This window comes from Abramis brama (assembly GCF_963993115.1).
Source record: "Abramis brama genome assembly, chromosome: 20".
In the NCBI taxonomy this organism is placed as follows: Eukaryota; Metazoa; Chordata; class Actinopteri; order Cypriniformes; family Leuciscidae; genus Abramis; species Abramis brama.
This window is the reverse complement of record NC_139982.1, coordinates 29322554-29348493: the sequence shown is the minus strand read 5'-3', so window position 1 is coordinate 29348493 and position 25940 is coordinate 29322554. Positions and strand designations below refer to the sequence as shown.

At 38.9% G+C, this 25940-nt stretch overlaps 2 protein-coding genes across 4 annotated transcripts; both read left to right on the top strand.

Moving 5' to 3' along the window:
- Positions 1–1244: 1244 nt before the first annotated feature.
- LOC311071360 (von Willebrand factor A domain-containing protein 5A-like) lies at positions 1245–25318 on the top strand. 3 transcript variants are annotated; one of them, XM_084095748.1, is made up of 21 exons: positions 1245–1689; positions 1962–2164; positions 2240–2462; positions 2558–2724; positions 2799–2913; positions 2987–3162; positions 3792–3880; positions 3995–4139; positions 5830–5909; positions 5987–6101; positions 6187–6345; positions 6439–6542; positions 6628–6881; positions 7418–7483; positions 7664–7696; positions 8482–8560; positions 8838–8861; positions 8984–9036; positions 9768–9886; positions 9964–10087; positions 10219–11120. In XM_084095748.1, exons 1-21 carry the CDS (start codon positions 1650–1652, stop codon positions 10296–10298), a joined length of 2448 nt encoding a protein of 815 aa, XP_083951874.1. In that variant the 5' UTR covers positions 1245–1649; the 3' UTR covers positions 10299–11120. The 3 variants fall into 3 exon arrangements, with proteins under 3 accessions (XP_083951874.1, XP_083951875.1, XP_083951876.1); XM_084095749.1 differs by lacking the exon at positions 8838–8861 and having other exon boundaries at positions 1538–1689; XM_084095750.1 differs by lacking the exons at positions 8838–8861; positions 9768–9886; positions 9964–10087; positions 10219–11120 and adding exons at positions 24163–24281; positions 24359–24482; positions 24620–25318 and having other exon boundaries at positions 1539–1689.
- LOC311070398 (von Willebrand factor A domain-containing protein 5A-like) lies at positions 13236–14952 on the top strand (the record flags this gene model as incomplete). Its single annotated transcript, XM_084094224.1, has 7 exons — positions 13236–13275; positions 13564–13790; positions 13866–14088; positions 14166–14332; positions 14409–14523; positions 14597–14772; positions 14857–14952. 7 exons carry the CDS (start codon positions 13236–13238, stop codon positions 14950–14952), a joined length of 1044 nt encoding a protein of 347 aa, XP_083950350.1.
- Positions 25319–25940: the final 622 nt, after the last annotated feature.

Below are 25940 nucleotides of genomic sequence, written 5' to 3'. Positions count from 1 at the left end.
TAACTTTCATATAATTATTAGTTTTAATGACTGTTTTAATTAATTAATAGAGACTACATAGAATATGTATAAGGAAAGGGCATTAGAGACTTCATACTATAGGAGAGATTAATTAATTTTCTTTTTCCAATTAATGGATATTTATATATGGTGATTACTTTTTAATGTACATAAACAAGATAAACATATTCTCATAAGATGGACTGGTGTAATTTACCATCACTACTTCTTGCATCCCATGCTACCTTCCTCTTCTCTCCCTCATCCTGTGTCTGCTTCTCCTCTCCCTGACCTGAGCTGCTCTCTGGAGCCTGTTTGCTGGCAGCTCTGAAGAAAGAGGCCAGCCTCCTCCACCACTTCTTCCTCTTTCTACTCTACTGCACTCTCCCTGACTCCTTCCTCTCCTCCTCCTCAACTCCTCCTCTCCTCTTCCTCGCCTCCTCCACCACTTTCTCCTTCTATGTCTATCACCCTCCTCTCCACCTTCCTCTCTTCCTCTCTCCTCTCTCAATCACCCTCCTCCTCTCCTTCTCCTCTTCTCCTTCCTCTCTTCCTTCTCTCTCCATCACCCTCATCTTCTCCTCCTCTCCTCCTCCTCCTCTCTCCATCACCCTCCTCTCCTCCTCTCCTCCTTCACTCTCTATCACCCTCCTCTCTTTGCTCTTTCTCTCACCAGCAGCATTACATCTCAATCTCATCGCGATGATGAGGATGTTGAACCACCGTGTTGATGCTGGGTTTTGGGCGTGTGCTTTGATGTTGATCGCACACCTCGCCAATCATCGGACTCACTTTACAAACTCGCTGTCCCATCGCTGTGAAAAATCACTGTCTGTCACTCTCGACCACTACAACAAACCCACAAAGTGTGTAAGACTGTGACGCGCTTATACAGTAAAACCCGCGCGTTCGATTCCAACTTGTTCTTTATGACATCATAAGAGTCACAAACACACATATAATCTGCTTTAGCTAAATGATTTAAATGTTTGAATAAATGTAAAATATAAGCAAATTCGTAAATATCTTCCTAATATATTAGCCAACATTAATTGCTGTATGGGACATTTTCATTTTTGATAGTTGTTTTTGTCTGGTTAAACTAATAGGCTAATTCAATAAATATGTTTGCAGTGATATTCCTACATGTGGTTATTGCTAAATCTCTGGTCATCAGTAGATGACGTCTAATTAACGTGTATGTTCAGATTTGATGGCAGTTTCTTGGAAGAGGGAAGACAATTAGGAGAAGTTATTAAAGATACAATTAAAAGTTTATTAAGTATCTGGAATGATCACCCCTGATGTAAGAATCAGCCATATTTATAAACTGCTGTTTAGAAAATTCGTTTTGCATAAAAATCTCAGCGTCACGTCGCTTCTGCAGTTAATATTCATGAGCCAAACCTGCGCCTTAGTTTAAATAGCAGGAACTTTGATCTCAGCGCAGAGTTTAACGGTCTTCTGACTCGGACTGAAACTGCGGAGCGTTTCAACGACGTCCAGAATCATCTTGCGCTAGAAACACTTATTTACTCATTAATTGAGACTTTTTTTGTGCCTTAAAAAATTGTATTTTCGGTTTTTGATTTTCACTTTCGCTCACTTTTAAAGTAGGTCATCTTGTCAGTTCCTCTAACGCTGTGAGAATGATGAACTGCGGTCTTGTGACTGAGGAAAATGAGCCGGGTATGAATTCACCTGTTTACTTTTACTGTTTCCGAATGTATTTATGTTTTAATATGTGGGAGAGCTGGAGCGTTTTTCAAACAGGGAAGTTTGTTGCGAAGTCTTTATCTCTGTATTATTTTAGTGAAGGTAGTTCACAAATGCCATGTTCTTCTTAAATTCAGAATTTTTTATTATATATCCAATCTATTTCTTGTTTTTGTGCTAATATATAGAGTCTAGACGTTTTGTGATGTGATGTTGTTCTTGTTCTGTTGGTTTGTGTGACTCAGTGCCTCTGAAGAGCATCTCAGTGGAGGTTCGTGTTCAGGATCATGTCTCCACAGTCTCCTCCACTCTGCTGTATGTGAATGAGGAAGAGCGCCCCCTGGAGGCCTTGTTCGTGTTCCCTCTGCCCGCTGATGCTGCTGTCTGCCACTTCAGTGCCAAGATCGGAGAGCAGGAGATTGTGGCAGAGGTGCAAGACAGAGAAACCGTGAGTCCAAATACAAGTCTGCTGGACATTCATTTGCATATTTTTTGCACCACGTAACAAAATTGTGTCTTGCAGGCGAGGGATCGGTATGATGACGCTGTGAGTTCGGGTCAGCAGGCGTTTCTGCTGGAAGAGAGCGCAGAGAGTCCTGATGTGTTCAGACTGAGTGTCGGGTGTCTGTCGCCGGGTCAGAACGCTGCCGTCACCATCATCTACGTCACCGAGCTCGATGTGCAGGCTGACCACTCGCTGCGCTTCTGTCTGCCGGCTGTACTCAACCCCCGATACACACCAGCAGGTACAGCAGCTGCTACACACACTTTATTAGCGGAGAGAAGCTGATTCTAACACACTCTCTGTGTGTGTGTGCGTGTGTGTGTGTGTGTGTGTCAGGTTCGGGAGCTGGTATAGTCTCAGAGATTTCATCAGGATGTGGAGCTGTTCCTTACACGCTGACTCTCAGTGTCCATGTGAGCTCTCCAAAGCCCATCTCCAAACTAGAGTCCAACTGCACTCTGGATCCTCTAGTGTTCCTCCGCTCGGATCACACTCAGGCTACGGTACTGTGTGTCTTCATTTGTTTCTCTGGATGTGTGAGCACAGCAGTGTTATGCATGTGTTTTTATGTGTGTAGGTGAATCTGAGTCCTGGTCACATGTTTGATAAGGACGTTGAGCTGTTTCTGTACTATCAGGATACCCATCAGCCCTCTGCTATAGTGGAGGCAGGAGTGGCCACTGCTCCATCAGGTCGGACCTGCAGATCACTGGCATTATGGGATTGAGTGATCAAGGTTTCACTGACTCTCTCTCTCTATTTCAGGCTCTCTGATGAGGGACCCAGTGGTCATGATAAGTTTGTACCCAGAATTCCCAGAGGAAGTGATGTCATCACTGGCAACACAAGGAGAGTTTATTTTCGTGATGGACAGATCAGGCAGTATGAGTGTCATGATGCATCGTGGGAAAGAAGCACAGAAGCGCATAGAAAGCGCAAAGGCAAGATTTAAGATTAAAAAAATCATGCTGTTTAAGTGGATTTTTACACATTCATAAATTTTGTGCATATTGATAACATTGCAACACTTTTTTTGCATTGCAGCCGCTTTCTCTCCTTGTTGAACTGAAAGACTGACACGCTTTCTCTCTTTAGTCGGTCAGCATATCCTCGTTTAGATGAACGATCATTAGATGTTCCCGTACATTCAGTTCATTCATGAACAGATTGTCTCTTGTTCAGACTCAAATCACTGACTCGCGTTCAGTAAAGGGATTTATTCGTTCATTAGGTCGAATGATCCTTCACAACCCACTCGAATGCTATTGGCTATAGTCACACGGTTCAAAATAGAGTTCACTAATTTTAAAAAAGAGTGTACAAGAAATAACAGTCAGTGTATGAAAGTGAACAAGAACGATTTGTTCAAAAAACACTGATTTGTTAAATTTTCAGACTTTTTTGGAAGAATTTTTTAACTTTTGAAAACACCAAAAACAACAAAACCCAAATTCATGTTTTTCCAAAAACTGCTTATTGTGATTTACACTCATTCTGATGGAGCGCATCACAAATAGAGTCAGTTTTGATGTCATGTTGAGTTTAAATACCTGTCCATGTCTCTCTATAGGACACTCTGCTGTTACTGTTGAAGAGTCTGCCCATGGGATGCTACTTCAATATCTTTGGATTTGGCTCTCGTTTTGAGTCCTTCTTCCCGTTAGTAACTAGATCTTCATTCATAGATATTCAGAATTTCAGATATTCAGTTTTGAAATCTGTCAGAGAGGAGATTACAGTAGATGTTAAATGTGTTTGTGTGTTTCACTGCAGTGAGAGTGTTGAGTACAGTCAGGACACAATGGATCAGGCTCTGAAGAGAGTGAAGGAAATGCGAGCAGACCTGGGCGGCACAGAGATTTTACAGCCTCTAAAACACATCTACAGTCAGCCCTGTAATCCTGACCATCCCAGACAGGTACGACAACACCTCAACATGCATCTGAACGACACACTGACATTCATGTGAAAGTGTCAATTAGGCTAAAAGAGTTAGTTCACCAAAAAATATAAATTCTGCCATTATTTTCTCACCCTCGTGTCGTTCCAAACCCATAAGACTTTTGTTCATCTTCAAAACACAACTGAAGATATTTTTTATGAAATCTGAGAGGTTTCTGTTCCTCCAATTGATGGCAAAGGCTCTACGGTCTACTTGGGCTCACGATGATGAAGGCAGCCCTGGGCAGTGGATCTGTAGTTGATGTTCAATGATGTTTATGCATGACGTGCCAGAACAAACCTCATTGGTTCTCGTGTATTAAGCCCACACCTTTGAATCTCTGTGTTTACCAAGTTTAGATGTGAATAAAAGCCTAAATTGAATCTGTTCATAATATACGGCAATCGTGTCTCTTCAGAAGACTTGGATTAAACTGCTCGATTTATATGGATTACGTATACTTATGTTTTATGAACTTTTTTAAAGGGATACTTCAGGATTTAGCATTAAGCTTTGTATTAGTAGAAAACCTGTAGTATTTTCGAATTACCGTGCTTTCCACCCTCATATCCCCCTGAGAGGAGAGATTTATGTATTTTTTGTCTGGAAAAAATCCTCCGATGACGCAAAAATTGTCATTTTGCGTCATCGGAGGATTTTCTGGCCAGAGGAAAATACAGCCAGTAGGAGGAGCCAGTAGGAGGAGCTGTCCCGCATGTGTTCAACCCGCCCATAGAGGGTGGGATCTCACTCACAGAATGTACACAGTGTCAGCTTGGAAGCTAAGCTAGCAGGCTCTTGTTCTGTGGAGAAAGCTGAATAGTAGGAGAAAGCTGAGTAGTAGGGGTTACCATTCTCCTTTTCCCGGACATGTCCGGCGGACGAGATCGTTCAAAATGTCCGGGATTCAGCTTTTGCGTTCTGCAGTCGCCATTCATTGTTTACATGCACACCTTTTGTTTCAATCTAGCTGAATTCATTCCGATCGGTGAATCTGAATGTAGTGTTTACATGAACGCTAAACAAGTGATCAGTTGATGTGCGTTTTAGCATTGCTAAGAAAATTCCCGCACCTCCGCGAGAGATACGAGACTGGCGCGTCTCAGTAATGACGCCACCGGCCTCGCGCCGTTCTCCCGCGGCCGTCAGCCTCGTCCTGCTCGCCACAGTAAACATGATGAATGGCGACTGTAGAACGCAAAAGCCGAATCCCGGACATTTTGGGCGATCTCTAAATCCCTGGCAAACTCATCACGTAGGCTAGCCTTGTTGTTTTCAACTGTGCTCTCTAACCGGTAGGCGTGGCCTCCTAGGGCAGCGAAGCAAGTGCATTCTGGGAGTTGTTGTCTTTCATCCACATAAGCCAAAAATACATTTTCTGGCTTTTCTCAGTCTAGAAAGCTCCGAATTCAAAAATTTCTTCACATTTCTTCTACATAAATGACCTATTTTAAATACACATTCATCTTTCCAGAGGTGAAGTATCCCTTTAAGTAAATCTAAACGTAAATCTACTTTCAATGCCGGGACAGAAATCTTTCATTAAAAATATTTTCATTTGTGCATCAAAGATAAACAAAAGTTTTACAGATTAGGAACGACATTACAGAATTTTCATTTTTGGGTGAACTATCCCTTTAAGACTAAGATGTTTTTCTCTCTTCAGCTGTTCATCTTCACTGATGGAGAGGTGGGAAACACTAAAGAGGTGCTGGACCTGGTGAAACATCATGTTCACTCTCACAGGTAAAGGTCTGCTGGGTTTGATCTTCCCATCATTCATCTCTTCATCACTTACAGTAACAGAGTTTATTGTGTATCAGGTGTTTCTCATTCGGGATTGGTGAGGGTGCAAGTACCGCCCTCATCACAGGAATGGCCAGGGAAGGATCTGGTCACGCTCAGTTCATCACAGGCACCGACCGCATGCAGCCCAAAGTAAAGCTCTCCGCTGGATTTCACAGGCACAAATGTTTCCTAGTCAAATGTCTCAATGATTTCTCTTTCTCTTAAACTATATCAGGTGATGCAGTCCCTCAGGTTTGCACTGCAGCCCCATGTGTTTAATATCTCTGTGAACTGGAGCCTTCCAGATGGCATTACTGTTGACACACTGTCTCAACCCATCAAAGTGCTCTTCCAGGGTCAAAGGGCACTCATTTACGCCCAACTTAAAGGAGAGGTGGGATGATATAGCATGTGTTTCTTTAATGAGAATAAGAGACCAGTGTCTCTCATTTGTTTAGATGATAAAAAATCTGCCCCTTTTTTATAGAGTTCAGGAGGTTTTGAGGGAAAAGTGACGGTCAAATACAGGCTTAAAGATCAACCAGTAACAAACCAGCTCCACTTCTGCCTCAAACCAACTGAGGAAACTGGGTAACACGCACAGAAACACATTGAATTGGATGACATCAACTCTTTGCTTTTCAAATCCAACAAATTTCCTCCATGTTATTTGCAGACTGGCTGTCCACCGGCTGGCGGCTCGGACCCGGATCCGTTCTCTGGAGCAGGAGGAGAGGTCACGTGGTGCAGATGTTGAGGACATCAGGAGAAAGATAGTGGAGCTCAGTGTTCAGGCAGGAGTGAGCAGTGTTCATACAGCCTTCATTGCCATTAATAAAGACTGCAGACAGACTGTGACAGGACCCCTGCTGCAGAGAAGAGTGCAGACATACAGTCCCTGGATGCCAGTACAGTTTGGAGCTTTGACTGGTAAGATAATTAATATATAGACTCTTCTTTTCAGTCTCATATCAGTGCTGTTTTAAAGTTCTGATTTTGTCTGTATGGTTGTGTGTGTTTTGTGTTTCCCTGACAGCAAGGATTTCATATGCTTTTCTTGTCATTTACAGTTTAATACATTTGAGTAGTTGAGTTGACCTCATTAAGATATAAAATGTTCAGTTTTAGGGAGGATGTGGTCAGTGGTTCTTTTCAGTCTGTGGATGTTTCTTGAGCTTACAAGAATGTGTTTGTGGTATTTGCTAAGACAAAATTCCCAACATAACATCAATTCAGAACAATTGTGTAACGTTCACTGCTAAAAAAACTGTTTTTATGGGTTCATTGACAAACAAAACAATACAAATGGTTATTGAAAGATTGTTTTGGGCCAGAAAACAATATCCATATCCCATAGTCCATCTCTATTCCAAAGCTTTTCTTGTTTGTTAGTTCTTTTGGATGTGTCTGTTCTTGGCTTTCTCCAGATCTGAATCTGTTCTGACCTTTGATTTCTCTTCCTGTAGGTCAGCAACCTGCACTGAGCAGTCTGACTTTTGAACGTAGGCCTACTAAGTCTAAGTCACTGCTGGGTAACTGCACTTCAATGCAATATTATTTTTATGAAAGTGTGAAGTATACAATGTTTGAAGAAACTGTTGCATTAAATTATTGGTTTATAAGTCTCACCAAACCACATCACTAAACATAGAGCACTAAATGATTCACTGTCACATTACAGTTAACAACATGTCAAATTAATTTGTTTTCAGGGAGAGTATCTCAATCCCTGTTTAAAAAACATGGTAAGATAAATGATTTTGACTAATCTTCTTTTGTGGTTTTGTGCTTAGGTGTTTTTTGTTTTTGTTATGCAGCTTTACATGTGAACATTTAAAAAAAATCATGTGTGTTTTATTCTAGAATGGTGCTATATAAGACACACACACACACACACACACACACACACACACACAGACTTCAACATTAAGCCTTGTTATACTTATTTTATAACATATTTTTATACTTATTTCTCTCTTGTCCTTCACTGTCATGACTCCTCCTGTTATGCTTCCGCTCCTCCGTGAGAGATACGAGATCATTGCGTCGCGCAGGTGTCGCTCATCAGTAATCACGCCACCGGCCTAATGACTTTACTATTAATCTCAATTATGTAAAATAGTCATAATAAAGAATGAGGAGATGTTCAAACTAGTAGTGTATAAATATTTGGACTATCAAAATTAAACCTATTAATGCATGTGATTTAACCGTTTAACATTTGTTAATGCAAACACAGTTAGGACTACATGTTTGTACATAAGACTGCATCTGAGGAAAGATTATTTAATTATTGCTGATTCAGTTTAAAAAAAATTTGTTTTGTTGTTGTTGTGGTGGTGCGTGTGTTAGACCAAGAAATTAATTTTGCATTCATTATTCATAGCTTTACATATGGTGTTTGTGCATGTTTGTTTTTCTTTAGCGATGGCAAGATCCTAATGTGGTTCTGCAAGAAAAATAAATGTTTATGTATTGTTCCTGTTTGTTCACTTTTATTTCTTATCTGAATGTGCTGGCATATTGACAGTTGTAGCAGATTCCCAGCAGATTCAACAGTCAAGGATTCGGAAGAGGGGCGATTGTGATTCAAGACTTTCTCTGAATAAGTAAGTTTCTGAGAGTAAGTGAACATACACACCGAAGGCCATTTCACAAACTTCGACATTGTGATGTACATCATCATTTATCATTTTGAGATTACTAAACAAATGTGTTTAATTGGTGCTGATCATAAATGTGTTCATGCCTCATTTTTTAGTCTGTTACTTTGAATTTTTCTAATGTAACGAGAAACATACAGTCATTTTAGAGTGATTTTATAGTGAAAATATAATTCTTCAGATTTACTTAAGACATGAATTCTCTTGTTTTCTGTCTTTTCAGGGAGAAAATCTTTTTATATGGAAAGTAAGACAATGAATCCAAAGTGATTGACATGTTTTTGTGATAATTGTGTGTGAGTTTTATTTCAAACTCTATGTGAACCTCTAATGCAAAGTCACCTTATGGTTAATGATTGTTGTTGTCAGATGCAGAGATTCTAGAGAGTCTCATCAAGCAAAATCTCTTGGCAAACAAAAGGGTATACTAACACACACACACACGCACGCACACACACAAAATTCTGCAATTTTACATATTCTAAAACTCCATTTACTATGATTTAGAAGCTCGTTTCCTCATGGAGACCTAAAAATGTCCCCACAAGGTAAAAAATGACTATTTTTAAAAAAAGAAAGAAGAAGGTTATTACTAAATAATTCAATCCAACTCACGTTTATTTGTATAGCGCTTTTCACAACACACATCATTTCAAGCAGCTTTACAGAACGTGCATGACTCCATATTACAATTTAGAGTGATCTGTTATCAGAGGTGACTGTCTAAGTTATGTATTTCAGAAATGTACATCAGTTCGCTAAAAATGTATTAATTTAAACAATGTAATAATTTAATGCAGGAACAATGAGCTCATTGAAGTAATGAATACTTGTTTGATGATTGAAATTGAAAATATAGCATTGAAATGAAGATTTCAATGCATAGAGATGAAACAAAGAGATGAGTCTTTTTATAATCTTGGAAATAAATTTTATTTCCCCTTTTTTTTCCAAATTTGTCTATAATTGCCTCAACTTTTGGTAGTAAGATTAAATTAGTCAAAGAACCGATCAAGAATGTTATGCTATTATGTCATTCCAAACATAGTCCAATATTGAGGTCAAAACAACCAGCAAGGACAAAGAGGCAAGAAATTTCGGGATTATTTTTGAACAGATTTTCCTCTTTCTCTATACGTGTGTTCAACTGCAGACCCGTTACTCCAGCTGGTTTCTCTCCAAAAGGCGTCAGGCTGCTGGGATCTAGACGCCACACTGGCTGATGCGTTTGGGAAGACGGAGGATGAGCTGACCAATCAGAAGCCAGCACAGGTGAGAGATGTGATGAATAATAAGACAGCGGTGATTGTGTCCAGTAACAAATGCAGTGTATGATGGTTTGTGCACAGGTGGAGGGGTCAGTATGGGCCACTCTCCTGGCTCTGATCTGGTTATACGGCTGTAAAATAGACCAGCGGGTCGAGTGGCAGTTTGTGGCCATGAAGGCAGCGTCATGGATCGGCTCTCAGAAAGGTGAGATCTCCATTCCAGACCACATTCACTCAGTCAGCGTTCATCAAGACACGCTTGAGCAAATATCTTCAGTTCTTTGACACACACTGATGATTTGAGTGTGTGTGTGTGTGTGTGTGTGTGTGTTTCAGTGGGTGATCTGTCTCAGAGTGTGTGTGTGGGTAATGTCCTGCTCGGATGTCAGGTGACCAAAGAGACTCTGGGAATCTGAAGACGTCAGTGTTTCTACTTCCTGTGCCGTCAGAAGACAAAAGAACCGTTTATTGTTTCTGTTAGTGTTTCATTGTAATTTAGTTCTTATCTGAAATCAACAGCATATTTTTATATTAAATATTTTAAAACTCTCATGATAATGTTTTTGCTGTTTTGAAATAGAAAACAATTTTAATCAGATTCATTGGATGAGTCCTCAATCTCAAAAATATATGTGCTAAAACGATTATGTTCACACAAACATGTTAATGTTGAATTATGGCAGCAAAGACTACTATTAAAGTAATACAATATTAAAATAATCTTTGTCCTTCTTTTTCATGCAAAGAAAGTAAAAAAACACCTTACAATAATACATACAGTGCATTGAAGCCATATAATACCTTACTATGTTTGAATTCCACACATGAAGTTCCTTCATTTCAACATAAATTTTATTTCACAACTTATTCAGTACAAATTTGATATCATGTTCAGGTTCGTGAGAGAGCAGCGTTTGGTGGTTTCTTCACAATAAGGTACAAAGCCACAAGGCACTTCCTGTAAATAAATTCTATTAAAACACCTGCATTTTCACCTCTAGCTTTGGATCAAAGCATCTGATAAATGACTAATTGTAACTATTCATTTCAGACCTTTTTTAAATTCAGATTTGCTTTCACAGGCCGGATGGACCCCCAGAATGAAACAAATGGAGCTCTGACATCAGAACGGTCAATTTATTTAGGCTAGTGTTGTTGCCTTGTATGCACTGGCAAAAGTTATTGACAAAATGAACTCCACTGAAAGAGCTTTAATGATTATTTTTAATAAACAGATTAAAATCATTCGACTGACTGAGATAAATCACAAAACCTACTATTGAGTAAAACCAAAGGGACTTTGTTCGGACCCAGAGGCTTTTTTGACTCCATCTTGACTATCAATCTGACTATGCAAGTAAGTTTTACAATTGCAATGTAATTCTAATACATTTGATGTCATCCCGATAGTTTATTAATTGTCATTAGTTGTCACAGTATTGCTTATGTAACTTTATACAGCGACTGTAAATAGGTCAGCAACACAAACCCTCACAGTAAAATGTAATTTCCTCTAAAAGAGCTTGAGAATGCCGATCTCGTGTCTGAGATAAATTAGCCAGGTATGGCTCACTTATGCTTACCACGTTTTTCCATCTTAAAAATATATCTAAATTACGACAAGCTCTCAATGACAAATGCAGAAAAGTTATTTCATGCGTTCATGAGCTCAAAGCTAGATTATTATAATGCTCTACTGGGTGGTTGCCCTGCACGCTTAATAAACAAACTGTGACCATGTGACCTGTGCTATATTTTTGAGTCACTTTGACCTTAGAAACACATTTTGAGTTTTAACTCAAAACATAAAGGTTCAGGTTTTTAATAATATAATTATGTTTCCAATATATAATCATTTAAATGGACATTGTCTGTCAGTGATTTACTAAAGCCGTTGGACCGGACCTCAATCACTGAGGATACTTTCACACAGCACCAGACTTATGGTTGGAGTGCTTATGTTTAAACACAAATTGGTTAAGACAAATAGTCACAAATTGCATTCTATAACCAAAAGTATGTGTATATAAAATTTCATCACCCTTAAAATTATGAAAAATTAAAGAGAAAGTAAATAAAAAAAGTTTCTAAAGGACGAATTCTGTTTGTAAAGTACAAATACTTGATAAATCACCCGTATTGAAGTTGCCTGGAATTTATCATTTGGAAATTCCACTTGGCTCAGAAGTTTGAGGGGGAGTCGTTTTTGAATACAACCTAAATAATATTCGCATTTATAGCCAAACTTATGACTTAGTTTAAACCTCATCTTCTCCTTGTCCAGAAAGCTTATCTCATTTTGATATTATTTTTCTTTTTTTATTGCAGTTTCTTTGGAGATATTTTGTTTACCTTAAAATGACTAGATTTTATCAATAAATAATTTAATTTAAGCAAATTCTTCACATTCTTTCAATATAAATACAAAATTAAGTCCCCAATACAGTACATGCATTCCCCCTGTTATATCAGTTCAAAATATCTTATCTGATCTCTGCCGACCTCTTATGGGAAAATAAATAAATAACATATTTCATGACTCTTGCCACTAGATGGCCTTATAGTGTCTATATGGAGCAAATTATGAATTGTTCCTTTGGGGCCTAAAGTCAGTTACTTCAGTTTTTCTCTTCAGTATTTCTTCAGGTATATATTTAGACATTATAAAATGTTTTTTTTTATAAAGTTTTAGAATGGAAAAACAAAACAAAAACAAGTACAACCTTCAGTAATATTTATTTAAAATGCTGATTTTAATTCAGAATAAAAAAATGCTGTTATAACCATAGACTGTAAAAAATAGGGTTATAACTTCACCATTTATATTGCATTTATGTGGGGTATGGGGGTGGTTGTTTTGCATTGTAAATGTGTTCAAGTCTAACCATTTCATGTGTGTGTGGTCTGCATTGTGACTGATTGATTTTTATTTGAAAAAATTGAAAAAAGAAAAACATAAACTCTTCGAATCCAGTCAATTTTCTTTGTGAATTTCAAAACACTTTTTTTGCGACAAAAGTGCTAAGCACTCCGATTAACTAATTTTAAAGATAAAATAAAAATGAGTTTCGGGTCAAAATGACCCGAGGAGAGTTAAACGGGCACGTGATGTGACTTCTGCCTGCCTACGACGTCGCCTAATTAATATTCATGAGTAAAGCAGCGGTGAAATCTGAAATCGATTCACCTTCACCAAACGTTTGGCCGCTTTAGAAACGTTCAGAACCACAGATTTACTCATTAAATGAGTAATTTAGATCTTTGAAGATTTGAGGAACATTTAGTTTCGGTGTTTGAGTTTCTCCTTCGTTTAACGGAAAGTCATTTCGTTTAACTGTTAACGGAGCGTCAAAATGGTGAACTGCGGTCTCGTGACTCAGAAAAATGAGCCAGGTATGAATTCACCTGTTTACTGTTACCTGAATTTAAACTTTAGTTTTTAATATGTTCGACAGCTGAGGTGTTTTCCACACAGGGACGTTTGTCGCGAGGGTTTAATTAAGTAGCTATTACTATAATATTGGATGAATGTATAGATTTTAACCGACAGATTGTTCTTAAAGGATGGTAACTAGGGCCTGTTGTCACATGTTACGTTCTCTATTCAACTATTAATGTTGAATATATAAAACCCTTTATTTATCTCTCAGAGAACTATATATAAAGTGTATTTGTGATGTTGTTCTGTTGGTTTGTGTGACTCAGTGCCTCTGAAGAGCATCTCAGTGGAGGTTCGTGTTCAGGATCATGTCTCCACAGTCTCCTCCACTCTGCTGTATGTGAATGAGGAAGAGCGCCCCCTGGAGGCCTTGTTCGTGTTCCCTCTGCCCGCTGATGCTGCTGTCTGCCACTTCAGTGCCAAGATCGGAGAGCAGGAGATTGTGGCAGAGGTGCAAGACAGAGAAACCGTGAGTCCAAATACAAGTCTGCTGGACATTCATTTGCATATTTTTTGCACCACGTAACAAAATTGTGTCTTGCAGGCGAGGGATCAGTATGATGACGCTGTGAGTTCGGGTCAGCAGGCGTTTCTGCTGGAAGAGAGCGCAGAGAGTCCTGATGTGTTCAGACTGAGTGTCGGGTGTCTGTCGCCGGGTCAGAACGCTGCCGTCACCATCATCTACGTCACCGAGCTCGATGTGCAGGCCGACCACTCGCTGCGCTTCTGTCTGCCGGCTGTACTCAACCCCCGATACACACCAGCAGGTACAGCAGCTGCTACACACACTTTATTAGCGGAGAGAAGCTGATTCTAACACACTCTCTGTGTGTGTGTGTGTCAGGTTCAGGAGCTGGTATAGTCTCAGAGATTTCATCAGGATGTGGAGCTGCTCCCTACACGCTGACTCTCAGTGTCCATGTGAGCTCTCCAAAGCCCATCTCCAAACTAGAGTCCAACTGCACTCTGGATCCTCTAGTGTTCCTCCGCTCGGATCACACTCAGGCTACGGTACTGTGTGTGTCTTCATGTGTTTATCTGGATGTGTGAGCACAGCAGTGTTATGCATGTGTTTTTATGTGTGTAGGTGAATCTGAGTCCTGGTCACATGTTTGATAAGGACGTTGAGCTGTTTCTGTACTATCAGGATACCCATCAGCCCTCTGCTATAGTGGAGGCAGGAGTGGCCACTGCCCCATCAGGTCGGACCTGCAGATCACTGGCATTATGGGATTGAGTGATCAAGGTTTCACTGACTCTCTTTCTCTATTTCAGGCTCTCTGATGAGGGACCCAGTGGTCATGATAAGTTTGTACCCAGAATTCCCAGAGGAAGTGATGTCATCACTGACAACACAAGGAGAGTTTATTTTCGTGATGGACAGATCAGGCAGTATGGGTGAAGTGATGCATCATGGGAAAGGGGCACAGACGCGCATAGAAAGCGCAAAGGTAAGATTTAAATGTGCATTTGGGTCTGTTGACACGTATTCAGATGAGATGCACTAGAATACCTGTCCATGTCTCTCTCTATAGGACACTCTGCTGTTACTGTTGAAGAGTCTGCCCATGGGATGCTACTTCAATATCTTTGGATTTGGCTCTCATTTTGAGGCCTTCTCTCACAAGTAACTATATCTCCATTCACATGTATTCAGATATTAAATTTTTAAATCTGTCAGAGGAGATGAGGAGATGTGTTTGTGTGTTTCACTGCAGTGAGAGTGTCGAGTACAGTCAGGACACAATGGATGAGGCTCTGAAGAGTGTGAAGAGAATGCAAGCAGACCTGGGTGGCACAGAGATTTTACAGCCTCTAAAATACATCTACAGTCAGCCCTGTAAGCCTGACCATCCCAGACAGGTACGACAACACCTCAACATGCATGAATGAATGAATTGATTATATCACTGTATGTACATTTATGACTTTTATAGTGATACAGCACAAATTTTAAAAGGATTTTATTCCCCCTAAACATCAATGCTTCATTGTGTGTGTTAAAAAGGTGTAGAGTGACAGATAAAGGAAGTGCAGTAATTTTTAATTATTTTAATGAAATCTGTCATGGAGACTTGCAATTTATTTAACCCCACAGAGACAATTTACAAATGTAAGCTTTCCTAAAGATCCAGAGTTTTTTCTTTTTAAATAGGTATGCATAACACTAAGCTACAATGTAATATTTTTGAACTATAGGATTTTTTCGATAGGATAATTGTCATAATTATTCAAACTGTATTTTGCAAAAACATTGCTGTTTTTAAGTCACTGGCTAGGGTACAAAATTGTGTTAAAACCAGGGCAATTTTTTTTTAAATCGGTTTACTCCAAGCAGAATCTGTATTTTAACGTTTCTATATTTCATGCGTTGCTTCTGTATTATCCGTTCCGAAACTGGTTTGATTAGTAAAAAAACCCCGGTTAATAACGTTATTTATTTAAAAACATTTTTTTGCTGTTTTCTTTACTCAAAAACATGAAGAGAGTCTTGTATTTGCCATCTAGTCATAGCCAATGCACAGGGTCCGAAATTAACTTTTTGGCTCACCTGCCACGGGGACTGGTAGATGAAAAAATCCACCAGCCAAGCATATTTTTTACCGGCCAAAATAATAAACAGCCTTTTTTTTGTCACATATACATTCATTTCAGTACATTTAATTGAGATAATTATGCTAGGCCTATTATGTTGAATACAAACATAAAAAATTGTCCAGAGCAAAATTTGAAATGTATAATAAAAAAAATCTATATATATTGATCAAAATGAGAGAAATATATGAAATATTACTATCATTGGGGTGAAATAAAAAAAAAATTGTCAGTTGTGTTACCTGACTCATGTGGAAGGGAAGGCAGAGAACGTACTAGGTTACTTAAGTAACCTCGGTTCCCTGAGAGATAAGGGAACGAGTATTGCGTTGCAAAAGCTATGAGAAAACTAATTTTCTCGAGAAAAGAACGGCCATGGTGTGTAAAGCAGAAGCAGCCTGGCCAGCGGCGGAGTATGCACGATCCGCGAGTGCTGAAGATGTTCTGCACGGCTTTGATGGGTGCGCAGGAGGACACAAATGGGCGGCGACCGCTTCACATATCCTTTTTCCTCAGCGCCGTCAACAGACAGAGTGTTAACTGTACGTTCACACCGCCGCCGACTTGAGCTGCAAAGAAGCTCTGGCTGCCCTGTCAAGGACGCTTATCAAAAAAAGTACGGGGAAGCTTGACGCTTGACCACTCTGAATAGTGAGTGCCCCGCAGCCGGGGCTCTCTCCATAGACGCTCTCTCTCTCTCTGCTCGTTCTTAAGAGGCAGAAGAGCGCGCGTGCGTGCTGAAAATTTTATATTTTGGTATGAACATTCACCCGCCAGTGTGGCGGATAGCCTTTTGAGATTTACTCGCCAAACGGAAAATCTACCCGCATTTGGGCGCTTGGCGGGTGTTAATTTCGGACCCTGCCAATGCAACATTAAATTTTACAACAAGATGTTGTCCAAATGTATTAAAGGAAACACTTTTAAAATGTTTGTTGCATGGTTTAAAAAAAAAGGTTATATAATCATATAAAATTGCGTTTTTGAGAGGAAAAATTATGCCATAATATAAAATACCGGTAAATAAATCAAAATGTTTACAAACGCTATAAAACTATAGGCTATTTTAGTTCCCCTCACTCCATAACAAATTCTCTAAAGGTAACAGTATTCAGGCTATATAAACGTCAAGCCACAACGAATTAATTTAAAGTGAAACTGAAGCCTACCTCTCTCATTCGGCACGAATCCACTTTGGAGCCCGTCACAATGAACAGAAACTCAGCAAAATTTTTCCTTTCGTTTTGTTAATCTGTAATTATTTAAGTGAAATACATTTTGCGTATAGGCCTATTATGTTTTATATATTTTGTTTTATTGTTTTCTCCATTCACAGAAGCGCTTCAAGTACGTGATGTGACATTGTGTGAATCCGTGTTCTTCTATCCTGCGATTTTCGATTGCTAATGTCAGTGCATTGCCATTGCTTGATGACTTGACAGCTGAGCGCGGGCATTTGACTCACGTTGGATAGGTTATGCCTTAAAGGAACCGTATGTAAGAAATGTATTTCAATTAATCATAAAATGGCCCTGATATGTCACTAGACATTAAGAAATCATGTTCATTTCAAATACTTATATCACTGACAGCAGTAGTCCGGCCAGGATATTGTCATTTAAAAGTGAAGTTGCAGCCCTCAACTGATGTTGATGTTGTCATGGTGTGTTTTGGCCTGATGCACCACCCTCCACCTATCTACCAATCACGAAGTCAGTAGTGTTTCGGCATCCGGGTTGCCAGCTCTTCTCTAGTTACCACAGCTACGTAGCAGCCTACGTTCCTGCTGGATCCTGCAGCCTATCTGGCAACCTCGAGTCAGGGGGGAGGGGGAGGGGATACACCACTCTACAGTAATTTGAAAGTGATTGCAGTACCAGTTTTGGCCACAATCTTACATACGGTTCCTTTAATATCACATATGCATAGTCCGTATTGTTTGAATTTGTTATTGGTTGACTGCCAAATTTAAATATTAACAGAACGATAAAATAACGTTATTAACCGGTTAATGGCCATTTCAAATTAGCATTTCTGTTCAGAACTATTATATTTGACTTTGTTTCCGTTTCTGGTTATGTTCCTGTAAAAAATTCGTTCGTTTACGTTTTTTGTTTCCTTTCATTGAACCTGTTTGGAGCCCTGGTTAAAATGCAATTGTGTTTAAAGTTGCGACACATGCACTAATGAGAGTGTGATGTGAATGTTAACTCTATGAATGAAATGAGCACAAATCAAATAGCCGCGCTGTTGTTGCTTATTCATGTGTCTTGCTGAAATCAGAGCTTGGCAAGAGTAAATCAACTAAAATACTACATCATACACATTTTACTTATAGACTAAAAAAATATGGACGTAGTGTCTGTTACGTCACCCGTAGGTTTCTGAAGAGCATTTTTGAAGCCCAAAGTGGGCGGAGCCGGTCATCGCCATCTTGGCAGTGTGTCACGAGCGTCATTTTATGGTTTTGTGATAAATCGAAAATGGGCAAAGAGGCGGGATTAGCTGAGGTGACGTGACGGCTAACAGACAGCTGACTGTAAACTTTTTTTTTTTTTTTTTTTGCTGTAAAGTTGGAACATCTATTTTTACTGTTTTGCTGTTTAACTTTTTTTTAAATCACGAAAGGTCCCCGAGCTGGGACTCGAACTCAGGTCGCCCGAATAATCCTAATAAAAAATATTATTTTATCAGTTTATACAAGGCATTTTTTCAGTGATAACTACAAAGAAAACAGATAGGCTTTTAAAACATAGACACAACGGTCTTCTTAAGTAATTTTACAAAATTCCGGGTAAAGCCCCGCCCACTTACGGCTTTATCTGAATACAGATACGAATAATTTAGAGATTGTTACAGATACAGATATTAGCTCCACTGCACACCCCTAGTTGGCAGCATAATTTGTAAGTTTAAAATGTATGGTACCATAGCAAACCTTCCAGGGCACAATTTCATCAAGGGGGATAAGATTTTTGATCAGAGCAGCTGAGAAAAACCATCAATTTAGTGCCTAAAGACTTGCTAGATGGCCTGATGATTGGAGGAAAAAACATTTCAGTGCAGGGAATGTTCTTGAGTGGCCTGTGCAGTCTCCAGATATAAATTTCCTTAAATCGGTGAGATTTTAAGAAAGTGGTAGCATGGAAACAAAGAATATCAGTGAACTAGAAGCTTTTGCACACAAGGAATCCCAGTAGAGAGTGTCAGAAGCTTGTAAGAACTTAGTCAACATTTATTTGAGGTTATAAACAGTAAAGGATTCGCTACAAAATTTGACTTTTGGGGGTTGAATAATTTTGCAAATGTATGTTTAGAGCTAATTTGATCCCTTTTGGTCTCTGGACATTCTGGTATTCTGTAATATGGGACAGTATAATTGTAATGGACAGGCTAGTTCACTCTCTTGACAGTAGGTGGCGCCTATGGAACAGCAGAAATGCTGCAGTTACTCTTGTGCACAAGTTCTATGGTTCATGGGTTTTAAATTAGGGGAGGCACAGTTGTTTGGTCACTTTTAGACTGAAAAAATTAGGAAAATGACATTACACATATACATTACACATTCGTGCAGCACGTCTACATGGATGAGCTGCGTTACCACTTGGGCTTCTGACGTCTGTAGTATTTCATGGAGTACAATGGTGAAATACACATTCTGAAGTCATGAAATGAATTATTGTGAATGTTATTAACAGTATATTGTTTGATTTTTTTTTTTAATTAAGCTGTGCTTTCTTTACCTCCCCCGATGAGCTGCCATTGCAAGATATTGGTTAACATTTTTTCTGATTTTCAAATTTTGTCCAAAGGTGCTGCCAAAGGATTTCCCATGTCTGATATAAATTGTTCTCTCTTCAGCTGTTCATCTTCACTGATGGAGAGGTGGGAAACACTAAAGAGGTGCTGGACCTGGTGAAACATCATGTTCACTCTCACAGGTAAAGGTCTGCTGGGTTTGATCTTCCCATTATTCATATATTCATCACTTACAGTAACAGAGTTTATTGTGTATCAGGTGTTTCTCATTCGGGATTGGTGAGGGTGCAAGTACCGCCCTCATCACAGGAATGGCCAGGGAAGGATCTGGTCACGCTCAGTTCATCACAGGCACCGACCGCATGCAGCCCAAAGTAAAGCTCTCCGCTGGATTTCACAGGCACAAATGTTTCCTAGTCAAATGTCTCAATGATTTCTCTTTCTCTTAAACTATATCAGGTGATGCAGTCCCTCAGGTTTGCGCTGCAGCCTCCTGTGTTTAAAATATCTGTGAACTGGAGCCTTCCAGATGGCATTAAGGTTGAAAAACTGTCTCAACCCATCAAAGTGCTCTTCCAGGGTCAAAGGGCACTCATTTACGCCCAACTTAAAGGAGAGGTACGATGATATAGCATGTATTTTTCATGTATTAATTAGATGCATGAATGAGAATAATTTCTGAATAAATCATATGCTTATTTTTTTTACTGATTAATTGGCGTTGTGGCGGACTAACAAGAATAAGAACTTACATTTTTTTTCTTTTTCACACACAAAGGTATTTTTTGACTTGAGACTAGGGATGGGTATCGAGAACCGGTTTTTAAATTTACAAGAACCGGTGATTCGATAAGAAACTCCGAAGCGATTCCGCTTATCGGTTCCTCTGTGTGCATTTTAATGTGATTGAAGTGCAAGAAGACCCGTGCACTGTTTATTCAAAGTGTGCGCACAGAAGCCGCCTCTCTTACTGAATGTTGCATGAGTTCTCTTCCACGTCTTTTTGAAATTGAATGGACAAATACACACAAAATATTAGAAAATATCTTCGTAAACGCAGGTGGTTAAACGTGTATCAGTATATATTGGATCTGTCCAGCTTTTAAGGTGACAGCAGCTTAAAATTGCTGCCATCTCTATAATGGCTTTAATCAAACAACAAAAGACAAAGAGAAAATTCACTCACTGTTCTTGACTAAATAACTTTTGTTACTATATTTGTAATGTATATTTTATTTATAATAAGCAGTGTTATTTTACATCTGATTAGTTTCTGTACCTGAATGCCTGAAAATCATATCTTGGTTCAGTTGTGTTTATTTGTGTGATTGCTAATTTGTTTATTTCTGTTTTTTTAATTACTGAGTGTTTACTTGTCTTTAAAATTGCTTGAAATGTATATTAGTTAGGCCAGTTGTTTTTGCTGTGATATTTTTAAACCATAGGCAATAGTTCCTTGTGTGTTAGTGTTAGCCTGTTAATTTTTGTTCATGGTATTTAGCTACAATTAAATGTTTTGCAATAAGACTTAGAATTAATGTTAATGACATCCAAATTATTATTATTATTATTTTTTTACCTTTTTGGAATCGAAAATAGGAAAATCGATATTCGAGAATCGGATTCGTTATAGTTCAAACAATACCCAACCCTAGAGGAGACATATAATACAGTTCACGAGTCATTTCAACCATGATGTGTTTATGGTGCTTTTGTGACCCTTTCTGAAGCCTGAAGGTTTAACTACTTATTATATTTAAATGCTTAGAAAAGAGGCCAGAAAACTCCTTATAGCTCATATATTTTAGCTTTTTATTTGCTATTAATCCTAATTCTGTCATCTTTTACTGTCTCATAGAGTTCAGGAGGCTCTGAGGGAATGGTGACAGTCAAGTACAAGCTTAAAGATCAACGAGTAACAAACCAGCTCCACTTCTGCCTCAAACCAACTGAGGAAACTGGGTAACACACACAAACACACATAGAAACACATTGAATTGGTTTCACATTCACTGTTTGCTTTTCAAATCCAACAAATTTCCTCCATGTTTTTGCAGGTTGGCTGTCCACCGGCTGGCGGCTCGGACCCGGATCCGTTTTCTGGAGCAGAAAGAAAGGGCTAGTAGTGCGAATCTGAAGAGTGTCAGGAGAAAGATAGTGGAGCTCAGTGTTCAGGCAGGAGTGAGCAGTGTTCATACAGCCTTCATTGCCATTAATAAAGACAGCAGACAGACTGTGAGAGGACCCCTGCTGCAGAGAAGAGTACAGACACACGGTTAGTGCGACGATTGTGATCTTGTGAGGATGTGTGTGTCTGTTCATATTATAAATTCAAAACCAATGTTCCCTTATACATTTCATATGATAATCGCAATCAATTTCTGTTTTAGGGTTCCTACATTTTCGAAACAGACCATTGTTAAGAGGTGGTGGGCGATGGAGCTCTGATTGTGTGAGTATGAATAATTTTTACTGCCTGTTGACTATTTACTACAGTACATGTGATGTTTCCTCATTAATATGTCAAATTAAGTTTTGGAAATGTATTTAGAAAGTTCCATGTTGCCTTTAAGATGTGAAATAAATGTGTTTTTTAGGAAAGCGATGAGGAGCCTTCAGGGGTAAGATCAATCATATCTCATGTGTTTTTGTGCTCTGAATGTGTATGGATCAGTGTTTTGTTGTGTTTGAATGACAGCAAGGATTTTAAAGGCTTTTCATATCAATTCTCAGTTTGCAATGTAAAATGTATTATTTTTTTTCTTTTGTTTTAGGGAGGATCTGGTAAGTGATTCTCTTCTATCTCTTTGTGCCTGTGAGAATGTATTTTGTGTTGTTTGCTAAAACCAGAGTCACAACTGCGTCCATTCTGTAACATTGACTGGAAATGACAGAATGGTGAAAACAGCTTTTTTTTTTATGGATTCATTGACATTTGAAAAACAAATACTGGCCTTGGCATTTAGGATTACACCGTGTCCTAACTACACGTGATGCGATAAGATTCCAGTGACAGGCAGTGTGTCTGTCCACAGACGCCACAACGTCAATCAAAAATCACAGCCAGTCAGAACAGCGTGTGGGCGGAGTCTCACGGCAAGTGCACAGCACTAGAGAGTAATCTTTTGACGGCACTTGCAAGAAAATGGATAAGTAGCTATATAATCAAATTCACAAATATTACACCATTTAAAAAATACATAGGCTACTGAGTTACTAAAACAATCTTTGTCAAATAATACACTTGTTTGTTCACAGTTTTGACGTTCATGTTTCCATTTGTTTACTTTCAAGATCTGAGGTGAATTATCCATTGTTGCTTTTACAGCTACAAAGCTGGAGCACTAAATGATATTCAAAGTCACATTACACGCTTTAAACATTAAATAAAGCACATAAACAGTACCTGAGATTATCATTGCCACACTTTGTGTTTGTTGTTCCAGCGCGACGTCGCAGAAAAATAGAAACCGTTTCTAAATTAGAATCGTCGGCATCGCCGTCGCGCCTGGTTAGGACAAAAACTCTGATTAACATGGAAAAGATGCCTTTTATCGCGTGTCGCGCGTTGCGTCACGTGTAGTTAGGACACGGTGTTATACTAAAAAACATTTCAGTCAAACATGACCATATCAATCCATCCCTATACCAAAACTTTTCTTGTTTGTTAGTTCTTTTGGATGTGTCTGTCCTTGGCTGTTTCTCCAGATCTGAATCTTTTCTGACCTTTGGTTTCTCTTCCTGTAGACGCACAGTCACGGGTCAAGTCTACGTCACGGCTGGGTAAATGGCACCCCAATGTAGTATTAGTTTTGTGAAATTTGTACATTTAATTATTGCTTTATTTAATTGTTCATGTAATTATTTTATTTGAGTAATTTAGTTCTTCATATTATCAAGACTGTACATTTAATGTGTTTATTTATAAAAAATACCTAATGAGACACAGTGAATAGAAGAACGAGACTGAAGCGCAGTCCAGCTGCTACTTACAGAACCAAACCACACTCAGCAAGAGCACAGAATGCTCGTGTCGAACCATATGTGCTACAGACATGAGCAAATCCCTTAAACTCATGTGGCTTGTTGAGGTGAGGTGTGCTGTTATTTTCTAAGCTATCAGATGTAGGGTGTTCGTCTGGGAGCTGGTAAGAAACCACCCACAGTATGTTAGCATTGTGGCTACACACTTTCATGCCGAGCAGCAATTACATTTGTTCAGAACATGTATAAAATTATAATGTCAGAATGTTTCTATCACATAACAGTATATATTCAGTATATGCATCTTGAGATGAGTTTGTCTTTTAGGTAAGCGACGTTGGTCTCACAACTTGGGTAAGAACGTGTGTGTGTGTATGTTAAATCTAAATATTTGTGTAATTTTTATATTTATTATATTAATATAGTAGAACCTGATCCCCAGAAGGACTTGTTACTGAATGCACTTATAACTTCTCTTTCTCTATATGTGTGTTAAACTGCAGACCCGTTACTCCAGCTGGTTTCTCTCCAAAAGGCGTCAGGCTGCTGGGATCTGGACGCCACACTGGCTGATGCGTTTGGGAAGACGGAGGATGAGCTGACCAATCAGAAGCCAGCACAGGTGAGAGATGTGATGAATAATAAGACAGCGGTGATTGTGTCCCGTAACAAATGCAGTGTATGATGGTTTGTGCACAGGTGGAGGGGTCAGTATGGGCCACTCTCCTGGCTCTGATCTGGTTATACGGCTGTAAAATAGACCAGCGGGTCGAGTGGCAGTTTGTGGCCATGAAGGCAGCGTCATGGATCGGCTCTCAGAAAGGTGAGATCTCCATTCCAGACCACATTCACTCAGTCAGCGTTCATCAAGACACGCTTGAGCAAATATCTTCAGTTCTTTGACACACACTGATGATTTGAGTGTGTGTGTGTGTGTGTGTGTGTGTGTGTGTGTTTCAGTGGGTGATCTGTCTCAGAGTGTGTGTGTGGGTAATGTCCTGCTCGGATGTCAGGTGACCAAAGAGACTCTGGGAATCTGAAGACGTCAGTGTTTCTACTTCCTGTGCCGTCAGAAGACAAAAGATCTGTTACAGTTTCATTTACTGTTTTTCCGTTACTTGTTTCCTTAAGGTTTAATCCATTTAATTTGTTCAAATCAACACCAGTTTGTAAAAAAATATATGTGAGTAACCTGCAAGATCATTTGAGTTTTTTGTACCAAAGTGAAAAATAATTTTGGATCTTTTCTTCTTATATAATTTCCCCCCCAAGATATAATCATTTAAATGGATCAGGTCTCACATAAAAACTGTTCTGTGTTTTTGCAGTTTTGAAATTGAAAATAATTTGAATCGGATAAAAAAAAAGTGTTTTAAAACGATGTGTCCTGTTGGTTCTGTATGGTTTTCAACTTTAACACTCTTAGTGTATTAGCCAAGTAATATTGTGGTAATGGCAGCATAGGTTATTTGCTCATGTTTGCTCTGCCCTTATTTATTTATCTGAATGCCTGTCATCAATCAGGCAAAACAGAAGAGACAATTTATCATATAACACAAACTATGCATTGTTTTAAACAGGTAAACGGTTGCAGTTTATGCTTAACATTGACGCTTTTATTACCATTTCGAAATAATCCATTAAACAGTTGCGATTTGAGGAGCGTGCACTAATATTTTCAGTTTTACCCGTTTGCATGTTGTTCAATTAACCATTTGTAATTCAATTTTAACATTTTAGTTGTTGTGGTAAGCTTGTGAAGGTGCTGCAGGGTTATTAATTTCATCAAATCCCCATGTTTCTACCCATATAGAGAATTGTGTTTTTTTGGAAAAAGTTAATTTATTAATTCATGCATGTCAAAGACAAACATTTCTCATTGTGATTTAATACTAATGTCTGGTTGAAGTTACTCCGGCTACCAAATGAGAAATGGGGAATGACAAAATAATCACCACTGAAACTTTATTATGCCACCACAGATACATTCAAGAAAATGATCAGACCCGAGAGCTTGCCTGGTGTGCATTTTATAATTGTTCTTGCTATTTGGGATAAGTTGGACCTAATAAGTATAATAACTAAAATTTGTTTTTGTACTGGAAGTAGTTTTTGCAGAAAATGATGTCCTCATGCGAGGACAGTGGGTCTATGTTTTACCATTAAGATGTCCTCATGCAAGGACAGTGGGTCTATAATTTACCATTTTACTAGCAATTATGTGAAGTGTCAGTACAAATGAAGTGATAAACACTTGACAAAATCTGATTTTATAATAGTA